This window comes from Periophthalmus magnuspinnatus, chromosome 16, assembly GCF_009829125.3.
Source record: "Periophthalmus magnuspinnatus isolate fPerMag1 chromosome 16, fPerMag1.2.pri, whole genome shotgun sequence".
In the NCBI taxonomy this organism is placed as follows: Eukaryota; Metazoa; Chordata; class Actinopteri; order Gobiiformes; family Gobiidae; genus Periophthalmus; species Periophthalmus magnuspinnatus.
The window spans coordinates 30452279-30476680 of NC_047141.1; the positions used below are offsets into that span (position 1 = coordinate 30452279).

The following is a 24402-nucleotide window of genomic DNA, read 5'->3' on the forward strand; positions in this document are numbered from 1 at the left end:
GCCTCAGGGCAACTGTGGCTACAGAAGAAAGTTACAATCACCAGGAGTGGAGTGACTGAATAACGTGATGTGGATGGTTTGTTCAATATGGTACGTTTTAGCTATGGCTGACAGATGTTTCCCCCTCTCTCCCCATATCCGAATCTCCCCCATCTCTTTCTCTCTCCCCCTCTCTCTCCTCTCTCTCCTTCTCTCCCATCTCTCTCCTCTTTCCTCTTTCTCCTCTCTCCTCTTTCTCCTCTCTCCCTCTCTCTCCTCTCTTCCTCTCTCCTCTCTCCTGTCTCTTCTCTCTGTCCCTCGCTCCTCTCTCTCTCCTCTCTCCTGTCTCTTCTCTCTGTCCCTCTCCCCCTCTCTCCTCTCTCTCCCCTCTCTCCCCCTCTCTCTCCTTCTCTCCCATCTGTCTCCTCTCTCTCCTTTCTCCTCTCTCCTCTTTCTCCTCTCTCCCTCTCTCTCCTCTCTTCCTCTCTCCTCTCTCCCCCTCTCTCCTCTCTCCTGTCTCTTCTCTCTGTCCCTCGCTCCTCTCTCTCTCTCCTCTCTCCTGTCTCTTCTCTCTGTCCCTCTCCCCCTCTCTCCTCTCTCTCCCCTCTCTCCCCCTCTCTCTCCTCTCTCTCCTTTCTCCTCTCTCCTCTTTCTCCTCTCTCCCTCTCTCTCCTCTCTTCTCTCTCCCCTTCTCTCCTCTCTCCTGTCTCTTCTCTCTGTCCCTCGCTCCTCTCTCTCCTGTCTCTTCTCTCTGTCCCTCTCTCCTCTCCCTCTTTTCTCTTCCCCCCTCTCTCATCTCTCTCCCCCTCTCTCCTCTCTCCCCCTCTCTCCCCCTCTCTCTCCTCTCTCTCTCCTCTCTCTCTCCTCTCTCCCCCTCTCTTCTCCCCCTCCCCTCCTCCTCCCCTCTCAGACCCGGAGGTGTGGAGTCAGGAGCACGTGCGGCAGTGGTTGGACTGGGCCATAAAGGAGTACGTCCTGGAGGAGGTGGACGTGGTTCTGTTCCAGGGTTTGGACGGAAAGTCTCTGTGTAAAATGAGCAAAGACGACATGATGAGCCTGACCTCCCCGTACAACGCCGACATCCTGCTGTCTCACCTCAGCTACCTCCGACAGAGTACGACTACACTCTACACACTACACAATGTTCAATCTCGATTCCAATACCACAATGACAATAAAAACACTTTCTCTTTCTTTTTTTTTTTATATTTTATATCCAAATCCTCAGAGTATCCTCCCTTTGCTTTGTCGACAGCTCTGTATTTATCCAAGCACACCACAAAATCTGGGAGGGCATCTGACTCAACACAACATCTGCAGATTAACTAGACACATTTGACCCGCCCCCATGTCAGTCTAACACTACAGGGATACAGGAGGGAGGGCATCTGACACAGTATTTGTTTGCTACATCCACATGTGTCGTTCATAGTTGCGTCGCTTCAGTGCGACTCTACAGTGTGAATAATCATGTACATAAAGGAAAAACGTGAATGAAAAAGGGAGTCCAAACTTGTTACTGGTGCGTACATGTTTTTTGTTTATGTATTTTGCTTATATTCAACAAACATAAAACAATAATAAATAGTTCTGAAACAAATCTGGACCAAAAAAAGCTTTACCGAACGAGACCAGACTTGACTTTGATTCTGCCATCTTTGTTTACGTCGGGGTTGCCCTTGATTTGTGTTTTTTCATGTGGAGGAGGAAGTGGGCGGGGCTAAAAGGTGTCAGCGCTGACCACTTCCTGTTCTCTGTTGCACACTTCCTGTATTCACCGCACGCTCTTGTTAAGGCTTTTTACATAACCATAGATCTTATATACCTCCGTTGCGCATCTATACACAGATTATATGTAATGTAGTTGTTGAAAATCAGATTCCAATCGATACTAAAATTAGATCCTGACGAGATATTATTGAAGACTGCTGGTTCGAATGTGACACTGGTGCAGAATGGCAGCCACAGGGAAGGATTTATTTCATTCAAAGTCTCTCGACCTGATTTTTCCCGTCTTAAAAACGTGAAAAACAGAACTAGTTTCAAACCGTTTGCAGTGGTCAAAGTTACTCCTCATTGACCTTATGCATTCAGAGCTTTATAAGTGCTTTTTTTCAATTCACAGAGAGCAGAGCAGAGTTTACATCATGTTAAACCTTACAACAACTAGCATTCTAATACCCACTTCCTGATAATTGACCAGTGAGATGCAGACAGTTCACAGTGGACTTATTTTGACCTCAAGAGCTGCTCAAACAATATATCTGTACTGGGGCAAGACACATTTTACTCAAATACATGGGAAGAAATCAGGTATAGGGCTTTTAACTTTGTTTGTTTATTTTCTGCCACCGGTCTCCATGGAGAATGTTCAACACTATGGCATTAAACTAGTCTATATATAGTTTCTTGAAAGGTTCTATATTCCACAAGCTTGACTCTTGTGAGCATTTAGTCATGTTAGGACGCTGTTACGTCATAAAAACATAGCCAGGGTTGTGTTTTGTTTCATTCACACATATTTGAGTCACACTTTATTGTTAGTCTTTAACATCTCCAAAGCTCAAAATGCTCTGTTCCACTTTGTGATGTCATGAAGTGGTAGTTTTCAAGTTTTTCAGCTCATTTCACCTTTAATTTAGTAGAGATTGACAGTTCCAGAGCTGAAATTATCCAAATGATTCTAGTGAAGGTGTGTGGAGTTTAAAACACAGTGGAGCACTTCCTGTATCACCACATGATGACATCACAAGGTGGAACAGAGTGTTTTCAGTTTAAGAGAAGGACTCAACCTAAATCTGCAGGGTTTGTGCGTTAAACATGTGTGAATGAAACAAAACACAACTCCAGGTCTGTTTGAGATGAGGAAACAACATTAGAACAGATCAGAAAATATCAGCCCCAGTGTGGATACAATGACAGTAGGAGGGAATCGAACCAGCAACTCTTTGGTCACAGGGTGATGCTGCTTAACCTACTACGCTCAGTATTCTTAATAGTGTGATATTTGTTTGTGTTTCAGGTAGTCCCACGTTCTCATACCCCTCGACCCCAGCGAGTACCACACCCCAACCACGAGTGCAGGTCAAAGCAGGTCTGAACACCACCCGACCATTCTGTCATACACACGACAAAAAACAGAACTGGACCAGGACCAGGACTAAACCAGGACTGAACCAGGACTAAACCAGGACTAAACCTGGACTGAACCTGGACTAAACCAGGACTGGACCAGGACTAAACCAGGACTAAACCAGGACTGAACCAGGACTAAACCAGAATTAAACCAGGACTAACCCAGGACTAAACCAGGACTGAACCAGGACTAAGGCAGGACTAAACCAGGACTGAACCAGGACTAACTCAGACTTACACCAGTACCACAGAACATAAACCTGGTCTAAACCTAAATCATGGGATTCATACATCTATTTTATCATAGTAAAAACACTGTCAAATTTTCACTTTCTTTCAAGAACTCATAATATTGTCTTTCTGTCTTTAAAATCCGTTGATCTGAACATTTTTGAGGCCCACTTTTTGAGTTGTGAGCAGTTAAATCCAGAGGAAACAGATGCAGAGGAGAAGGAGGAAGCCAGGGACAAAAGACTGAAAAGACAGGGTCAAAACACACAAGCATCAAAGCCTGTGGCACAGTGGTTATCCTGTCTCCTCCCTCTCACCAGGAGGTTGTGGGTTAGACTCCTGATCTCTCTGAGTGCAGCGTGCATGTTCTCACTGTGTTACTGTGGCAGAGTGGTTATCCTGTCTCCTCCCTCTCACCAGGAGGTTGTGGGTTAGACTCCTGATCTCTCTTGTGTTTTGACAGAAAGTGTTTTTGATGAGGTCAGTCGCAGAAACAGCTGGTCCAGCACCATGGCCCCGGTGCCCAAAGGTAGGCCTCTCCTCTGGGTTTTTAAATGACACATATTTAAGTTGTACTGAATTTGAATATAAATGTGTCTCTCCATAGAACACAACAGAGCGACAGAACCAGCTCCCAGAATCATTCAAGGTAATGTATGAATGTTATTCAGTCCTGGTTTAGTCCGGCTTTAGTTCTGATTTTGTCCTGGTTTAGTCCTGGTTTAGTCTTGATTTTGTCCTGGTTTAGTCCTGGTTTAGTCCTTGTTCAGTCCCAGTTTAGTCCCGGTTTAGGCCTGATTTAGTCCTGGTTTAGTCCTGATTTAGTCCCGGTTTAGTCCTGATTTAGGCCTGAATTAGTCCTGGTTTAGTCCCGGTTTAGTCCTGATTTAGGCCTGAATTAGTCCTGGTTTAGTTCTGGTTTAGTCCTGGTTTAGTCCTTGTTCAGTCCCGGTTTAGTCCTGATTTAGTTCTGATTTAGTCCTGATTTAGGCCTGATTTAGTCCTGGTTTAGTCCTGGTTTAGTCCTGGTTTAGTCCTGATTTAGTCCTGGTTTAGTCCTGCTTTAGTTCTGGTTTAGTCCTGGTTTAATCCTTGTTTCAGTCCCGGTTTAGTCCCGGTTTAGTCCTGATTTAGTCCTGGTTTAGGCCTGATTTTTTCCTGGTTTAGTCCTGGTTTAGTCCTTTTTTTAGCCCTGGTTTAGTCCTGGTTTAGTCCTGATTTAGTCCTGGTTTAGTCCTGATTTAGTCCTGCTTTAGTTCTGGTTTAGTCCTGGTTTAGTCCTTGTTCAGTCCCGGTTTAGTCCTGATTTAGTTCTGATTTAGTCCTGATTTAGGCCTGATTTAGTCCTGGTTTAGTCCTGGTTTAGTCCTGGTTTAGTCCTGATTTAGTCCTGCTTTAGTTCTGGTTTAGTCCTGGTTTAGTCCGGCTTTAGTTCTGATTTTGTCCTGGTTCAGTCCCGGTTTAGTCCTGATTTTGTCCTGGTTTAGTCCTGGTTTAGTCCTTGTTCAGTCCCAGTTTAGTCCCGGTTTAGGCCTGATTTAGTCCTGGTTTAGTCCTGATTTAGTCCCGGTTTAGTCCTGATTTAGGCCTGAATTAGTCCTGGTTTAGTCCTGGTTTAGTCCTGGTTTAGTCCTGATTTAGTCCTGCTTTAGTTCTGGTTTAGTCCTGGTTTAGTCCTTGTTCAGTCCCGGTTTAGTCCCGGTTTAGCCCTGATTTAGTCCTGGTTTAGGCCTGATTTAGTCCTGGTTTAGTCCTGGTTTAGTCCTGATTTAGTCCTGGTTTAGTCCTGGTTTAGTCCTGGTTCAGACCTGATCCAGTCCTTCTTTAAATCGACACATTTTATCTCATGGTCACTGATAGTCTTCGTGTGTCCACAGATCCATACCAGACGTTAGGGCCCCTCAGCAGCAGACTGGCCAATCCAGGTACACGTTTAAAAACAACTGGACTAAAAACATCTAAAAACATCCACAGAGACAAACTAACATCCACTGACACAAGTGCAGAACTCTACTGCCCCCTGCTGGCCATTTTACTCATTTCTGATCAGAAGCACAGTTTTTCAGACGGCTTTAAACTACAGTTGGCCAAAAATAGACTAGAATAAAAACATGTTTTCATTTTGGTTGTGTTTATTGCACTGAAAAACATAAAAACATGCATCCTTTCAAACCTTAATGATGAGTCTTATTTGGCCTGGAGGAGGGGCTCATCCTGCTAGTTTCCATGGAAATGTTGTTCCTTTGGCTACAATGTCCCACAGTATGGCATAAAACACATCAGTATAGTTTTAATTTTATTTCTCCATGGAAGCATGTAGGTGATTGAAGGCCACCTCCTGAAAGTTGCATACTGCACCTTGAAATTTTGAGTTTAAATTTCATAAACCTATCCTCCCCTCTCCTTTCCTCACCGCCTCTCGCCTCTCCCCATCCTCCTCTCCCTCCTGTCTTCCCCCTCCCCTCCTTTCTGCCTCAACCTTCTCCTGTCCCACTCTCATCCACTCGTCTTTCCCTACACCCCATTGTTTATCTCATCCGCTCCTCTTCCTCCTCCTCCCTTCTTCCCACTCGTCTCCCTCTCCTCCTCCTCCTCCTCCTCCTCCTCCTCCTCTCCTCAGGCTCGGGTCAGATCCAGCTGTGGCAGTTCCTCTTGGAGCTCCTGTCCGACAGCAGTAACTCGGGCATCATCACGTGGGAGGGCACAAACGGAGAGTTTAAGATGACGGATCCAGACGAGGTGGCCAAGCGCTGGGGCGAGAGGAAGAGCAAGCCCAACATGAACTACGACAAACTGAGCCGAGCGCTGCGATACTACTACGACAAAAACATCATGACCAAAGTGCACGGCAAGAGATACGCCTACAAGTTTGACTTCCAGGTAAAAGTACTACTTAAAGTGGGACCTAAAGCCAACCGAACAGGGAGAGTGAGGGCGAAGGACGGGCGGGGGCTGGAGGAGTAAAGGGAGAGTGAGGGGGGAAGGAGGGGTGGGGTCTGGAGGTATAAGGAACAGTGTGATTGGTCTAACGGTATCCAATCAGAAAGGAGAAAGAGCCTCACATGAGTCTCTCATTTGGGTTGTCAGTTTCAATGCTGGATGCTGAAATCCAGCTAAAATGTCTCCGTCTGATCTGAATGGTCACTCCCTAAACTCCAGCACAGTCATGAGTCAGTGCTAGTGCAGCCTTTGCAGCTCAGTGAGTAACTCTTGAGGTTCTGAGCTTTCACATGAGGCCTGTCCGTAAACTGAGAATGAAAAAAACGTGTATATGTCTCCATCTGGCAACCCAGGTTCAGTTTGTTTTTTTGTTTGTTTTTGTTTTACCATAAGAGCACAGGTTACATACAGTTTCTTTATAAAGTGCACTGGTGGGGAGTAGCAACTGCTTGTATACATGTGGATGGAGTTTGCCTAGAATGTTCCACAGCATGGCATTAGTACTCTTACAGTATCTGCAGAAATTCAACTCCAAAGACAGTTAAAAGGACTTTACGTCAAACTAATAACAAGAAGGATCAAGATTTATGGATCAGAAGTTTGGAGATTTATTTCCAAAACAGTGAATCTCCTGTACAGTTATAGACCCTGCCCTTCAAACTAAGACATCAAACTCTAGAACGTGAGCGCAGCCTGTTCATCAGCCTGGAGTTTACTATCCATCCATCCATCCATTTTCTTCCGCTTATCCGGGGCCGGGTCGCGGGGGCAGCAGTCTAAGCAGGGACTCCCAGACTTCCCTTACCCCGGACACGTCCTCCAGCTCCTCCGGTGGGACCCCAAGGGGTTCCCAGGCCAGCCGAGAGACATAGTCCCTCCAGCGTGTCCTGGGTCTTCCCCGGGGCCTCCTCCCGGTGGGACATGCCCAGAACACCTCCCTAGGGAGGCGTCCAGGAGGCATCCTGAGCAGATGCCCGAGCCACCTCAGCTGGTTCCTCTCAACGTGTAGGAGCAGCGGCTCTACTCCGAGCTCCTCCCGTGTGACCGAGCTCCTCACCCTATCCCTAAGGGTGTGCCCGGCCACTCTGCGGAGGAAGCCCATTTCAGCCGCTTGTATCCGCGATCTTGTCCTTTCGGTCATTACCCAAAGCTCATGACCATAGGTGAGGGTAGGAACGTAGATTGACCGGTAAATCGAGAGCTTCGCCTTCCGGCTCAGCTCCTTCTTTACCACAACGGACCGATACAGCGACCGCATCACTGCAGACGCTGCACCGATCCGCCTGTCAATCTCACGCTCCATCCTTCCCTCACTCGTGAACAAGACCCCGAGATACTTGAACTCCTCCACTTGGGGCAGAGACTCACCACCCACCCGGAGAGAGCAAACCACCTTTTTCCGGTCGAGAACCATGGCCTCGGATTTGGAGGAGCTGATTCTCATCCCAGCCGCTTCACACTCGGCTGCAAACCGCCCCAGTGCCTGCTGCAGGTCCTGGCTCGAAGAAGCCATCAGGACAACATCATCTGCAAACAGCAGAGATGAAATCCTGTGGTTCCCAAACCAGACCCCCTCCGGCCCCTGGCTGCGCCTAGAAATTCTGTCCATAAATATAATGAACAGAACCGGTGACAAAGGGCAGCCCTGGCGGAGTCCAACATGCACTGGGAACAGGTCTGACTTACTGCCGGCAATGCGAACACAGCTCCTGCTCCGGTCATACAGGGACCGGACAGCCCTTAGCAAAGAGCCCCGGACCCCATACTCCCAGAGCACCCCCCAAAGGACACCACGAGGGACACGGTCGAATGCGTTCTCCAGATCCACAAAACACATGTGGACTGGTTGGGCAAACTCCCATGAACCCTCGAGGACCCGATGGAGAGTGTATAGCTGGTCCAGTGTTCCACGACCAGGACGAAAACCACACTGCTCCTCCTGAATCCGAGGTTCGACTATCGGTCGGATTCTCCTCTCCAGCACCCTGGAATAGACCTTACCGGGAAGGCTGAGGAGTGTGATTCCCCTGTAATTGGAACACACCCTCCGGTCCCCCTTTTTATACAGAGGGACCACCACCCCGGTCTGCCATTCCACAGGTACTGTCCCCGACCGCCACGCGATGTTGCAGAGACGTGTCAGCCAAGACAAAAAAAGCAGTTCTGTAAGATAAGAAGGCCCAAGACCATTAAGACATTTAAAAACCAGTAAAAGAACTTTAAAATCGATCCTGAAACACACAGGGAGCCAATGCAGGGATTCTAATACCGGTGTAATGTGGCCCCGCCCCCTGGTCTTAGTCAGGACACGTGCTGCTGAATTTTGTAATAATTGTAGACCTGAAATCGCCTTTTTGGGAAGACCAGAGAGCAGGGCATTACAGTAGTCTATACGACTGGTGATAAAAGCATCAGCGTCTCTGTGTTGGCCCGAGAGAGAATGGGACGGACTCTGGCTATGTTTTTCAAATGGTAAAAACCAATTTTTGTGATGTTTTTAATGTGTGGAATAAAAGTCAGCTCAGAGTCAAAAATAACGCCCAGGTTTCTTATTTGTGATGATGGATTAAAAGACTGTGACTGTAATTTGGGTAAAAGTTTCTCTCTCTGGGCCTCAGGACCGATGATTAAAACCTCAGTTTTGTCCTGGTTAAGCTGGAGGAAGTTTTCTGCCATCCAGGATTTGATGTCTAAAATACAGTTAAAAAGAGCATCCACTGGGCTGGTGTCATCAGGAGACATGGAGATAAAAATGGCTGCATACGAAGAAGGAAAAAATATCACGGGACTGAAAGACGTGGCAGATTTCTTTAGAATCAATGAACAAAGAGCTAAACTCTGTTCATCTGAGGACAGAGAAATGTCATTTTGTTTGTAAATGATGAGCGACCAATGAGCTACTTCGTTTCACTGGCGTAAAATAAACAGATCTGATTGGACGATCACGTTTGAAAAAGACCTCCAAAACCTGAAAAAGACCCAAGCTGAATTAAAATTAAAGTAACTGCATAGCCCTAACTCTAACAAACAGACTGTGTGTGTGTGCTTTTAAATCTCTCCTGATTACTGCTCCACATTTTTAAAATTGTTTCATAATTCGACATCTGTAGTTTTAAAACAGTCTAACCTGATCTACACCTCTCAGGGCATCTCCACGGCGCACCAGAGCCACGCAGCGGAGGGAGGGCTGAAGTACCAGAGCGAAATGTCCTACGTGCCGCAGTTCCACAGTCACCAGCCGAAGGGGGCGTACGTGTCCACCCACCCCACCTCCGTGCCTGTGTCGCCGGGCAGCTTCTTCAGCCCGGCCTCCCCGTACTGGAGCTCCAACGCCGCGCTGTACCAAGGGACGCCCATGCCACGGCACCCGGGAACCCACGCGCACCTCAGCTCCTACTACTGAGGGACCGCTCGGGACCGCTCGGGACCGCTCGGGACCGCTCGGGACCGCTCGGGACCGCTCGGGACCGCTCGGGACCGCTCGGGACCGCTCGGGACCGCTCGGGACCGCTCGGGACCGCTCGGGACCGCGCGGGACTCCACACTGCACAATGAAAGATACTGTAGTTTATGAGTTTAAAGCGCATATCTGGTTTTCTTTCTTTCTTTTTTTTTTTTTTTAAGCTACCACCCCTAAGTTTATTTGATATATTTTTTAACCAGTAGATGGCGGATGTGAGTCCTGTTCCCCTTCCACCAACTGATGTGGATGTTATGTCACACTTTACAGAGCTGTCATGGATTGTAAGTGAAAGGTCCTATATTACACAAAATGGACTCTTTTAACCATGCTCTAATGTTTTCCCTCCTCACAAACAGACCTGGAGTTGTGTTTTGTTTCATTCACACATGTTTGAGTAACATTTTATTATTCCTGTCTACATCTCGAAAGCTCAAAATGCTCTGTTCCACCTTGTGATGCAATGATAGTTTAAGTCAGCAGTTCCTTTCAGCTTTTGTTTAGTAGAGATTAGCAACTCCAGAGCTGAAATGATCCAAATGATTCTAGTGAAGGTTTGTAGCGTTTAAAAACACAGTGGAGCACTTCCTGTATCACCACATGACATGTTTTTTTGTTTCCACTTACTAAAGCAGGACTAACCCAGGCCAAAACCAGGTCTACAGCAGGACTAACCCAGGACTGATATTTGCTATACCTGATATTCTTGAGATAAGTAAAGTCCATGTTTAGACCTGTTTTTTGGTTTATATCTGTGTAATTACACAGTAAAGCTCCTTTAAAAACAGGGCATTAAATTCTTGTTTGAAACGTGCCTTTTTAAATCGTATATACTGTAGTTTTACTCATTTTGAAACCAAGTTGTTGTAAGTAAAATGTTTTGATAAAAAACAAAAAAAATCTGCCCAGTTGAATTGAGGTTGTTTATGTATGTATTGTGTATGGGTTTGAAATGATCTACAGTTTGACTTTGTAAAAAAATGTACAGAATTCTCCATGTAGCATTTACTCAATGTTTATGTTCATAAATAAAAGATGAACCAAATCAATGGATTCAGAGTCACTTTTAAGGACAAAACCAGGTCTAAAATACTCGACAAAACCGGGACTCAACCGGGACTCAACGAGGTGTAAACCAGGACTAACCCAGGACTAAATCCGCTTTGATACACTCTATATTGACCACTGCAGCCCAGGACTAAACTGGGACTAAACCAGGACTAGTTTCAGTATTTAAAATAACATAACCATTCTCTTTATTTCATCTCTTTATTTCACTGTGTGGGAGGTTGTACAGGGACAGGTCAAAGATTTCTTCAAAAATCCTGTGTGTTCCCTCCTCCTCCAGCTCCTCCAGCTCCTCCAGCTCCTCCACCTCCGCAGAGCCCACCACGTCCAGCGGCTCCTCGTCCGTCACAGCCCAGCGCACGTCCTCGGAGATGGGCTGGGCCTCTCCCGTCTCCCCCCTCTCTTCTGGAGGTGCGGCGGTCCAGACCTCAGAGGGGTTAGATTTCCTTTTGGTGGATCTATTTGACATCTCGTGCCTGGTTTTCTTTCCTGCAGGTTTGATGTTAATGTTCCAGGCTTTGCTGCTGATCACAGTCTCTGAAAATAAATCCAGAAACATTTAAGGTAAGGTTAAAGTGACTATGGCAGGTTAGAGCACCCACTTTACCGAAACACAGTAGATTTCCAAATTCACTTTTTTAAACCTGCATTTGACCAACATGCAAACTCCACACAGACACAGGGAGAACATGCAATCTCCAGGGACACAGGAAGAACATGCAAACTCCACACAAAAGGCCCAAACATCTTGGGGATCGAACCTGGAACCTTCTCTTCCATAACTGCTATAATACCTTGTCTTTCCTGTCCACAGATGCAAATACAAGTTTAATGCCATACTGTGGAACATTCAAGGCAAAGCAATCATATCTCCATGGATACAAACAGGTGACATACCATTCACCAGAAAAGTTACATAGTGCAGCTTTAACTTGAGTGATGGGGAGCTTTATTTAAATCACATGTTTAAAATCCAGTGTGGCGACAGTGCCCCCCGGTGGCAGTAGGTGGGACTGACCTCTCGAAGCAGAAGAGCCACAGTGCGACTCACAGCAGGAACAAACGTCGTCCGCCCCATGAAGCTCCACCCACCTGATCGACACATTAAACAGGGATTTATCTGTGAATCAACTCATCCAGACTGTTCAAGAAAACAAGCTGCTGCACCAGGTTTCAAAAGAGAAATGAAGACGATGTTTAAATCTAGTCTACTGATGCTTGAGTCACACAAACTCTTTGGCACATCACACACGGCACATCACACGGCACATCACACACGGTCCTCACACGCACACGGCACATCACACACGGTCCTCACACGCACACGGCCCATCACACACGGTCCTCACACATACACGGCACATCACACACGGTCCTCACACGCACACGGCACATCACACACGGTCCTCACACATACACGGCACATCACACACGGTCCTCACACACACACGGCACATCACACACACACACGGCACATTACACACAGTCCTCACACACACACGGCACATCACACACGGTCCTCACGCACACGGCACATCACACACAGTCCTCACACACACACAGCACATCACACACGGTCCTCACACACACGGCACATCACACACGTGGTCTTCGCACACACGTCACATCACACACATGATCTTCACGCACACACACATGGCACATCACACACATGGCACATCACACACATGGCACATCACACACATGGTCTTCACACACACACACGGCACATCACACACATGGTCTTCACACACACACAGCACATCACACACACAGCACATCACACACATGGTAAACATTGTGCAAAATGTACTTTAGAGCTTTTAATCACAGTTGTTTCCTCTCACTGAGCCTCTGAAGTTGTGTTTAAATTATCCTCCTGTATTGAAGACGTCATTATTCAGATCTACCCCGTTTCCCTCCAGACACGCCCACTGAGCTGTACTCACTACTATGTCCCCATCTTTTTCTTTTACAAAGGATTGAGCAGCACAGGACACGAATAAAAACATTTTAAAAAGCTACAAAAAAAGGGCAGGTGGAAATCAGCTCCGCCACTTTCATCCAGTATCAATATTATGATTTAAAATGTCCAAAACCTAATGATCCACAAGCACAATACGTCTTCTTTAATATAACCCGGAGACTGAACCGCTTACCTCCTGGTTTGAGGGTGGTAGTTGCAGGACTTGTCTGTGACTGTGGGAGTGTCGGGGCCCAGTGACAAGGAGCAGTGCATGTACATCTGCTGTGAAAGTGTGGATAAAGTCACTTCAAATAAATAAACAAATGCATAAAACACACAGATGTACTTAAATATCACGGATTCACTCACTTTTCCTCTGAATCCGTGGAAAATAAACGCGTCCACGGAAAAGCGGACAGCGTCGTTTCTGTGAGTGATGAAGGACGAGCGGCCATCTTTGCTCTCCACCATGCAGCTGTGAAGGGGCAGGAAATACATGAATACCACGGAGCACTGGCCCCATCTCGCAATGTTAAGGTACGCCAGCCTTTTTATAAGTCTCCAAACTACTGAAAGGTAAGTTAAAGGTCTAAATTAAACAAGAAGTAAAGCAGCAACAGGTGTAAAGACTAGACCAGGGCTAGACCAGGGCTAGACCAGGGCTAGACCAGGGTAGACCAGGACAAGACCAGGACTAGACCAGGGCTAGACCAGAGCTAGACCAGGGCTAGACCAGGGCTAGACCAGGGCTAGACCAGGGCTAGACCAGGGTAGACCAGGGTAGACCAGAGCTAGACCAGGGCTAGACCAGGGCTAGACCAGGGCTAGACCAGGGCTAGACCAGGGCTAGACCAGGGCTAGACCAGGGCTAGACCAGGGCTAGACCAGAGCTAGACCAGGGCTAGACCAGGGCTAGACCAGGGCTAGACCAGGGTAGACCAGAGCTAGACCAGGGCTAGACCAGGGCTAGACCAGGACAAGACCAGGACAAGACCAGGACTAGACCAGGACTAGACCAGGGTAGACCAGAGCTAGACCAGGGCTAGACCAGGGCTAGACCAGGGTAGACCAGGACAAGACCAGGACTAGACCAGAGCTAGACCAGAGCTAGACCAGAGCTAGACCAGAGCTAGACCAGGGCTAGACCAGGGCTAGACCAGGGCTAGACCAGGGCTAGACCAGGGCTAGACCAGAGCTAGACCAGGGCTAGACCAGGGCTAGACCAGGGCTAGACCAGGGCTAGACCAGGGTAGACCAGGGCTAGACCAGGGCTAGACCAGGGCTAGACCAGGGCTAGACCAGGACAAGACCAGGACTAGACCAGGGCTAGACCAGGTCTAGACCAGGGCTAGACCAGGGCTAGACCAGGGCTAGACCAGGACTAGACCAGGACTAGACCAGGACTAGACCAGGGCTAGACCAGGGCTAGACCAGGGCTAGACCAGAAAAGGTGAATCTAAAACGAGAACTAAACCAGTACCATATAAGGACAAGTCCAAATCTATAGGTCTAAACGGAACAGGCAGTAAACCAGATCTTTAACGAAATCTGGACAAGATAAGAACTAAACCTGGACCAAACCCGGACCAAAGTCAGACTAATACCAGACTAAACCCAAACCAAGACCAAACCAGACTAATCTGAGCCGAGATGCCCAGACCTCCACTTCCCAGACATTTCCTTCAGCTTTTCTGGGGGGATCCTGTGGTGTTCCCAGGCCAGGGGTAGCAATCTAACACACAGGAAGGGCATCTGACACACCTCCAGGGAAGAATCAGAAAAAAGCATGAGGAGGTGTGCAACTATCCATAGGGGGCACCAACAGTATGTGGTGCTTTGTTATGATGATGTTTATGGTGATTTTTTTAATGCAGGATTCAGTGAACTTGTTGTTACACAGTGCACCTTTAAAAAGCCCCAGTTCCGTACCCGTAGTTGTTGATGATGGTGAAACGCGGAGTAGAGGAGGGCGATGGGTTTGGAGTGGCGAAGCAGGAATGAATGTACAGCCTCCGCCCAGGAGAGAGGAACTCTGCCTGGGCCTCGAAAAACATAGGCCTCCCTAAAGCGAAAGCATCGGAGGAGGAGAGGGGCTCCCACAGGGCTGAGGACGAGACAGTTTCAAGTACACAAGGATAAGTCACATCAAAAACAGACTGGGCTCATTTGGTCTTTTTTATGAGACAATCCTAATGTATCTGTATCATCTATTATGGGGTTGTCATAATACAAATATGTCAAACTTGATTTCGATACTAAGGAACAAACTCGATACTTGGACAGTAGAGCGTAATTTTTAACTTTACATTTCTATTTACTTTTCTATTCCCATGTGTCTTATATCTGTGCAATCCTTCAGGGGTCCAGGGAGGTTCCATAGTGGTCCATGGGTGTATACGAGTCTACGCTGTCTTATACCGTGTTTTCCGGACTATAAGTCTCACTTTTTTTCATAGTTTGGCCAGAGGTGCGACTTATACTCAGATACAATTTATATGTGAAATTCAAAAATGATTCAAAAATCATTTCACATTTCTTTGTTATTGTCACACTGACAACTGTGCGAGGGCCCTGTAGGCTTGTCCATTTTATTGTTATTATTATAACTTGTCTTTAATGATAAAATGTCTGTTGTTGGTCTCGCATTTTTGGGGGAAATTTATTTTGCGAAATCCGCCTTATAGTCCAGTGCGACTTAAATGTTTTTTCTTCATTATCACGCATTTTTTCACTGATGTGACTTGCACTCCAGAGTGACGTATGATCCGGAAAAATGCGGTACTTACAACTGACACAGCTCAAGATCATTCTAAAGCTATTCAGGAGAGGTTCAAAGCAATAACATCTCCACTGAGACAGGCAGAGGCATCAGAAATGTTACATAGAGGACCTTTAATAAAGAAAATACTAAAATAATAATAATAATACTAAAATACTTTTAAAACAGACTTATGGCGACAAACCGTTTCTTGGAGAAAGGGTGAGTTTCTCCCTGTTCCTGATACGTTTGAACAGGTTTTGGACACTCAGTTTGGGCCTGTAGCCGACTTTGTACGAGTACTGGAATCTGAAACACAAATACACAAGGAGGTACCCCACAATACAGGAGTTAAAAACTAAGCATACTCGATACTCAAGTACTAGTACTTTCTTTTCCATCTGTGTCCTTATATCTGTGTGTTCAGTAGGTTCATAGTGGTCCATGGGTGTGTACTAGTCTATGTGTCTTATACTTGTGAAAGATACAGATCAACATCATTCTAAAGATACTCAGGAAAGGTTCATTTCTGTCCTGTGAATGTGGTATTATTATTATTAGTATTGATACTTGTTCAAATGAGTATCTAGTTTTGGATCTAGTTTTAGCATCGATTGCAATAGAGAACCCTTGTGCAGGGCGGTGCAGTTACCTGTTGAAGCGGCAGGACAGGTGCAGGGTGAAGGGGGCTGTGCGTCTGATGGGTCGGGGGCCCGTCTCTGGTTCATAGTGAAGTGCGTTGGAGAAAACCACCTGGTCCTGCTCCCTCTGGAAACATTAAAGTGGAAATGATTTTTATAAAACTCTAGCTGTACAAACGTGCACGTCATGGATGTAGGAAGTATGGCATTAAATCCAACTGTTTCCATGGAAACAATCAGGTGATGCCACCAGGCCAAATTACATGTCAGATCTGTGAGAGGAGAACCCACTCACAGTAAGAATGCATGTTTTTAAGCAATATAAAACACATGTAACTGAATGAAGACCTGTCTGCAGTAACACTGAAGACTAAACCAACACTAAAGAGTAAACCAATTTAGCCAAAAACAATAGCTGGCCTTGTGAATGCACTGATATCTGAAACTGTTAAAATACAACACACAGGGAGCACTTTATACCATCTGATCTTGGTTAATTATGAGTCATTTTAGTGATAAGAGGAACTAAACTCAAGCTAAACTTACGCAAATGGAGACAAAGGCCTGGGTTTTTTCTCAATTTTTATATTTTTGTTATTGTCACAAAAGACAAAAAAATTTCAAAACAAAACAGTGTGAATGAAAATAGACAGCAGATTCTGTATTTCTGTAAACTTGAGGTAACCTGATCATTTATTACCTCTAGAAGGGTTTATTGCACAACCTTTGACCAACCTCCCCCTCCTAGGTTGTTATGAGGAAGTTATGGCGTCATTTGACTATCTTTAAGTTGTAACGCGTATACAGAAATCGTAGCGCGCAGTATCTAAAAGTGAGCGGTGAAAATGTGAAAGCAAAGCGCGCATGAGTCTGACCGCGCGCTGTTTATCCTCCAGCGCCCTCTCTCTTTCTACCTGTGCTGCGCCACGGTTTTTATTTTCTTCAGCGAGCGCCCGCTTTGGTTATTTTTTCTTCAACAGAAATACGTCATCAGAACAAGACTTGAACAGACGATCACAGATTTATCGTCAGCGTCAGACTCAGAAGTGAGACGTTGAGTTGATATCGAGAAGTCATGGACAATCCAAACGTAAGTTTATTCTTTATCGCAGAATTTGTAATTTTACAGTCAATTTAATATCAGCATATAACTGCCAAATCTGAATTTAAAAAAACAAACATCTGTAGTACTTTAGACATAATACTATCTCAAAATCACATGATGGTTTCACGAAATACGTGATAGTTTCATGTTTAAAAAAAAAAAAAAAAAGATACAAAATGATCATGATATCGTGTGATATTTAAAATGAGGATCTAAAGTAGAGGATCTATCCACTTTTGCGTGTTGAGATAGGCTATGATACTGATGCTGGCATGAATTATGCAATATGTATACATGTCATATGTGTATTTGTGAAAGGATTATTGCAACAAAGATGTAGACCTATGTGTGTATTTTGAACTTTGTATTTTGTAGGAAATACTTAATGGAATACTGGAGCGGCTAAAGATCTGACTTCAGTGGGCCCTGCGTCAGCCCACTGTGGATCTGGATTATCTGGAGTATGCGTGCAATCAAGAATGCAACTTCCCGCATATTCCACGTTCCTAAAGCCATTATTGAGGGTCTGGAGCATTTAGGTAGACTTGTTCAGTCTGCCATTGAAGATGAGCAACGTCCCACTTTCTTTAGCTCTGAGCAAGGGGAAAGAGGAAGACCTAAATTTGTGTTTGCATCTGACTTCCTTCAAAATCTCCTTGAAATATCTTTGCCTGTAACGTGTGTGTGGCCAGTCTTTTAGGTGTTTGAGATGAGGTGAGATTACCATTTTCAGAAGGATGAAAGAAAAGGGCATTTCAACCAAAACAGCATACTTGTCAATGTGTGATGAAGAACTGGACAGCAAAGTTGCTACTGTTGTTGCTGTTGTCCGGGGGCCTTTGTCACTGGTGCACATTGATACAAATCACAAACTAATAAGGTTTGCAAAATACTTTACCTAGAGAAAACTGTGGACATTATACATAGCTTGCACTACTCACTACAAACAGCAGAACATATGTGCACCACTTCTATGGCAATGATAGAGTACACTGAATACTAATATACTAATCTACTGATTTTATCAATCTAATAATCAAACTTTATTTATAAAGCACCCACCCCCCTACACACAAGCACCTACACACCCCCACCTACACACAAGCACCTAAATACTGTAAGCTGCAGTTACTTTTTTTTTTATCAGGTATTTTTATATCTGCCTGTGTGATTTTTAAACCAAAGTCATGTGTTTTTTAATCTGATATCCTCTACATTTATAATTTTTTTAAACTTTATATATAGTAACATTTATTATGTACTTTTTAGATACAATATTGTGATATTTGTAAATGTGGATGGCTACTCCAAAAAGGTGAATTTGGTGATAAAATCAAACAATTGTGCTTTTTAAGGTGTGTGGCTGCAGCAGGTACAATGTACAAAAGCAATAGGCCGAGACAGTACAATCTGACCTGTGTATAAATCAACATATTTACACTAATGTAATTTAGAAAATAATCATTTGATGGTGTAGTGCACAATTATATACTTTATAATACAAATTCATGGTGTAGAACTATATATATATATATATATATATATATATATATATATATATATATATATATATATGGTTTAATTCTTTATAATTAAGTTTATGTTATGGATTTTACCCTAATCCATGATTTTCCCCAATAACTTGGATCTGTGATCGTCTGTTCAAGTCTTGTTCTGATGACGTATTTCTGTTGAAGAAAAAATAACCAAAGCGGGCGCTCGCTGAAGAAAATAAAAACCGTAGCGCAGCACAGGTAGAAAGAGAGAGGGCGCTGGAGGATAAACAGCGCGCGGTCAGACTCATGCGCGCTTTGCTTTCACATTTTCACCGCTCACTTTTAGATACTGCGCGCTACGATTTCTGTATACGCGTTACAACTTAAAGATAGTCAAATGACGCCATAGGAAGTGACTCTCTCAGAAGCACTAATGGCGCAGAATACAGTGGACTCGGCAGCTCTGAGCTGCTCCATGTGCTTGGAAGAACTCAAGGAGCCAGTCACTATTCCCTGTGGACACAGCCACTGCAGCAGCTGCATTCACAACCACTGGGACAAAGAAGAGAAAGAGAGGCTGCTCTACAGCTGCCCTCAGTGCAGGCAGAACTTCATTCCCAGGCCTGTCCCGGTCAAAAACATCACGTTAGCAGGTTTAGTGGAGGAGCTGAGGAGGAGCGGGCTCACAGCGCCCGGTTCTGACTGCTGCTACGCCACTTCTGGTGATGTGAGCTGTGACGTGTGCACAGGGAGGAAGCTGAAGGCGCTGCGCTCCTGTCTGCAGTGTGTGGCCTCTTACTGTGAGAAGCACCTACAGCCTCATCGTGATGCTGCAGCGCTACAGAGACACGAGCTGGTGGCTCCCTCACACCAACTCCAGGACAACCTGTGCTCAGAGCACAACGAGGTGAAGAAGATGTTCTGCCCCACCGATGGGCAGCTCTTGTGTGTGGTCTGCTGCATGGAGCAACACCAGGGCCACCACACAGTGTCCTCTGCCTCAGAGAGGGCCCAAAGGCAGGAACAGCTGCCGGCCAGGAGGGCCCTGCTGCTCCAGAGCATCCAGCACAAAAAGACAGACCTGAAAAGGCTCAGACAGGAGGCCCAGGACATCAGCCGCTCTGCCCAGAGAGCACTGCACTGCAGCAGGAACAGCTTCAGAGACATGGCCCTTCTTCTTGAGAAAAGACGCTCTGAAGTGGAGCAGTGGATCCACTCCCAGGAGGAGACCCAACTGAGGCGGGTTCAAGAGCTGCAGGACCAGCTGCAGCACGATGTGAGTGAGCTGAAGAGGAGCCTCTCTGAACTCGACACACTGGGCCCCATCAAGGATCATAACCAGTTTATACTGCGCTGCCCCCCTCTGGCAACAGACACGCAGTACACAGAGTCCAGGATCCAGACAGACCCACGGGACTATGAGTACATCACCAGAGCTGTGTCTGCGCTCAGGGACAAAATGCAGCTCATTCTGGAGGAGGCCATAATTCAAGTCAAGGGCGGACTGAGCCCTGAGCCCAGCAGCAGAGACGACTTCCTCAGATATGCACGAGACATCACCCTGGACCCAGACACAGCGCACACACATCTGTGTCTCTCTAATGGAAACACAAAAGTAACATATATGGAAGGAAAGCAGTGTTCTCCAGAGCATTCAGACAGATTCACGGAGCATCAGGTCCTGAGCCGAGAGCAGCTGACAGGCCGCTGTTACTGGGAGATGGAGTGGAGTGGGTACCAGTGTATGATAGCAGCTGCTTACAGAGACACTGAGAGGGACACCCTTTTTGGAAACAATGAGAAATCCTGGGCCTTATTATGTACCATTAATGCATATTACTCATTTGAGTATAATACAGTCGAGCCTAGGGTCTCGAGTCCTGTTGAATCCAGAATCGGGGTTTACCTGGACCACAGCGCAGGGGCTCTGTCCTTTTACAGCGTTCAAGGTCAAACCATGAGGCTCATCCACAAAGTCCAGACAGAGTTCACTCAGCCTCTACACGTTGGGGTCCAGCTTGAGTCAGGGTGTGTACATTTCCTTAAACTATCGCTCTCACAATAATTACTTTACCATCTTATCGTTCAGAGTATGAAAGCTGAAACTATTTTTGGGGGCTCAGTATATATCATGTGAGCGTTTTCTTTGTGATAGTGGGGATTTCTTTTCAGTCGTAACTTCTACAACTGATTATAGATACAAAATTGTACATTTATTCTAAGTTTTGGAGGACAATCCTACTTAGGTTTATACAATCTTAGGTTTATTGTGTGGTGGTTTCAATATTGTTTATCATCTATATTTTCATCAATTCATTGTACTGCAAAATGTGTTCTCAAGACTGAACTTACACTGAAATAACCTCCTAACAGTCACAAACTGAAGTCCCATCTATGGAAGCATTCTGAACTGGAACTAAACCAGGACTAAAACTGGATTTGGGAAAGGTCTAAGGGTCTTTACAGTGTAACACCAGAACCAGAGTTTGAGAAACACTGAAGGATGATCAGAGAGAGTTATAAAAGAGAGAACATGTCCAATTAAAGCATATCTGAAAAACATAATAAATGGTCTATATTTTATTTTACCAACACCAACATGAAACAATAATGTATGTTCTACTCAAAAGGCAAAACCTACCATGGTTTAAACAGGGGGATTATGCAAAATCTATTATTTTTTAGCTTTCTACAACGTAATAATGTTGTTCCCTCTCTACAAACAAGCCCGGTGAGGTTTTATATGTCATCCCAGGTCTTATTTGCACCCTCCTTACAGTTAGCTGGAAAATTCTGTACAAGGCTCTGCTAAATATGTTACGTGTTAGCAGTTACTACCCCATAGAAGTAAAATAGCCCCTCTTTAATACCCCATAGAAGTAAAATAGCCCCTCTTTAATACCCCATAAGGTAAGAAAATAAAAATAAGGTAAGAAAATAAAAGTAAATCATTAAAATGCATTTTGCCTTCACACTCACTGTTTGTTTGGTGCCGCACTTGTTCAGTTTAGACTCAAAATAGACGTATTCATCCGTGGCTTTGGTGGCGGTGCATGAGCCCAGCCTCAGTGCACTCTCCCGGTCTCCGCTCCCCAGCACGCCTCGGTCCACCTCCACGAACATGCGGTTGTGTTTGCAGTCGATCCGCACGGAGGCCTCGGGCTGTGGCTCCGTGGGGTGGGGGTTAGCCGGTCTGAGGAGCTCCTGGACCGGGTCAGGCAGCGGCTCCAGTCCGGTGCCCGCGGAGGGATGGAAGTGCTCCGGGTCCAGCAGCGGCTTCACGGAGTCCAGGGACACAGGCAGGTGGAGGTAAGGCAGAGGGGGAACTTCCATGGACTACAATCACAAGACGATAAACATTTCTATTAATATCCTAATTTACAGACTAGAGTAGGCTACAGTCACAATAATATTAAAGGAATGAAGAGCAAGTTTACACAGACTACATCTGGGTCACTATATTTTTCTAGTTTAAAATCTGAACTTTGAACTGAATCGTATTAATAAAACAGAAATCATAAATGCAAAATCACTATTGGACAGGGCCGGTCTTAGCTTTCTGGGGCCCCCTCCTGGCTCAGGTGTTGGTGATTCACATTTGACACATTATGACTCTGTTCTCACCACTTTGACAAGTTTCATTTGTATTTATACAATGTGGTATCTGGCCTGCCATTTGTTATCAGATTCATGTGCTCCTTCCTGTCTTTTGTAAGGGTCAAGGCACAGAGGTGACAAAGGTCATAGGCTCACACTGGGAGGTATGGGTGCAACATATGGGAATTGCTCAGTCTTGGGACCTAAAGCCTGAAAAAACAAGATGTGTCAAGGGGCCGTCCTATAGTTCTATAGTTCTGTAGACTATAAATATAGGCGAGTTTCTTTGTTCGTGGTCTTTCTCACATTGGCTCAGAGAATACCCACACTCTGTCTGTAATTGGCATACACTCTGTATTTGTAATAAATAGAAATACAATATCAGAGCTTTTTTTTTGGGTCATTTCCTGAATACCTTCCACTCCGGACCACCGGGTTACTACTAAAGGTGAGCTGCTATATGCAAATTAAACCACAACGACCAACATCAGACTGAAAATATCCAGAATGGCCCTGCTATTGGATACAGCCAACTGACCTTATTACGGTAACACTACTAACCATACTTTGAGATTATTGCTAAACCGGAAGTACCACCACAAACATTCATTTCAATGGAGAAACTGGGAAAGGTTTTGCTGCTAAAATATGCTGTAAAGTAGGTTGATTTGTATAAAATGTTCAATGTTTATGTGACCAACACCACACCCATTCTCTGGAGGCTTTTAAATGGCTCTGTAGTCCCTATAGAACTTATTTGTTGTCAAGATTGGCAGCTCCATGTAAAATAATACAACCCCAATGAAGATGGAGGCACAGACATGACTCAACATCCACCTGTATGTGAAGAATTAGCCTCTGACTAGACTAAAATATTAGATATCTTACAAAAAACTATTTTAAAACATCCGTGTCTGGTGTCTCAGTTCTCAGTGCTTTTCATTTGTGATCATGCTAAATTATGCCAGTAAAGACCTCATTATAAACCATACTGCTGGCTCCTGTGACGTACATTTAGTGTCTGTCCTCATTTCTTACGGACTAAATACAACTTTAATCTGATCTAAAATGAGTCCACACTGTCCATACCTGGGACCTGGGGGCATGGGGCTGTGTGTGCGGTACAGAGGAGCGCTCAGGCCGGGTCAGCCTCCTCACAAAGCGGGCTGTGTGCTCCTCCGCGGGGCAGTGGACCGGGACACTCACAAGAAACACCAGGAACAGAGTAAAGCGACTACTTGACAAATATAACTCCATTTTAGTGTTTTGGATCGTGGTTAGTTTGGGTTTCGTGCACGTGGTTTGCGTCAGGGTCAAAAGGTGAAATGAGACGCACCTGTGGAGCACGTGCGAGATACACTTTTACAAGAGTGCCCCCTGCTGTTTCAACTCTGGACTACAGGGAAACAGATCAGTACATGGGACAGATGAGTCTGTAAAAGGCACATTGATACAGTTCGAACTTACATTTTTGTTGGTAATTGAGTAAAAACAGTAAAAACAGGCTGCTTCTCTATTCACCCAAGTGTGGTATAATAAAAAATATTTTTAGCCTTTATTTAAGCAGGTAAAACGTTTGAGAACTAATTGCCATTTGAAAAATATGACCTGACATTTAGACACAGGTGTCGTGTGTGTCAATTGCAGTGGACATGTTGTGACTAGCAGAAAAATTCTAGAAAAATTTGCAGAAATCAGGGACACGCATGGTCCGACCATACTGGAAAAAATAAAATAAAAACATATCACAGGCTGAAAAATATGGAGGATTTCCACAGAAACAATGAGCGATGAACCATCTGAGGAGAGAGGAAGTTGATTTTATTTGGAAATCATAGCTGACCAATGAGCTCATTTGTTTCACATGCGTCACTGACACAAACAAATAATGGTTTGAAGAAGGGAACTGTTTCAGTCTGGAGCACATTAGTGTGGACGAACATGGACTGTGGATAAAGCACGAATACAAAAAGTCATATTTACAAAAAACAACATGATGTTTATGTGAGCTGGGCCACCTCTCCAG

General features: G+C 45.3%; 2 protein-coding genes across 3 annotated transcripts in view; one reads left to right on the plus strand and one right to left on the minus strand.

Annotated features, from left to right (window-relative positions):
- fli1rs (Fli-1 proto-oncogene, ETS transcription factor-related sequence) overlaps positions 1 to 10787 on the plus strand; it is a 29402-nt gene extending 18615 nt beyond the window's left edge. The window contains exons 4-10 of one of the 2 annotated variants that reach the window (XM_033981329.2): positions 890 to 1093; positions 3002 to 3073; positions 3809 to 3874; positions 3953 to 3994; positions 5223 to 5270; positions 5966 to 6225; positions 9431 to 10787. In XM_033981329.2, the coding sequence (XP_033837220.1) occupies positions 890 to 1093; positions 3002 to 3073; positions 3809 to 3874; positions 3953 to 3994; positions 5223 to 5270; positions 5966 to 6225; positions 9431 to 9688 (950 nt within the window). In that variant the 3' untranslated portion in view covers positions 9689 to 10787. The remainder of the gene's footprint in view (positions 1 to 889; positions 1094 to 3001; positions 3074 to 3808; positions 3875 to 3952; positions 3995 to 5222; positions 5271 to 5965; positions 6226 to 9430) is intronic. The other variant, XM_033981330.2, reaches the window with a different exon arrangement.
- Positions 10788 to 11003: 216 nt separating this feature from the next.
- LOC117384273 (zona pellucida sperm-binding protein 3) lies at positions 11004 to 23633 on the minus strand. The gene is made up of 9 exons (XM_055228102.1): positions 23466 to 23633; positions 21759 to 22115; positions 16190 to 16305; positions 15743 to 15846; positions 14709 to 14883; positions 13149 to 13254; positions 12973 to 13061; positions 11832 to 11905; positions 11004 to 11350 (listed from the first exon to the last, which is right to left on the minus strand). Exons 1-9 carry the CDS (start codon positions 23631 to 23633, stop codon positions 11007 to 11009), a joined length of 1533 nt encoding a protein of 510 aa, XP_055084077.1. The 3' UTR covers positions 11004 to 11006.
- Positions 23634 to 24402: the final 769 nt, after the last annotated feature.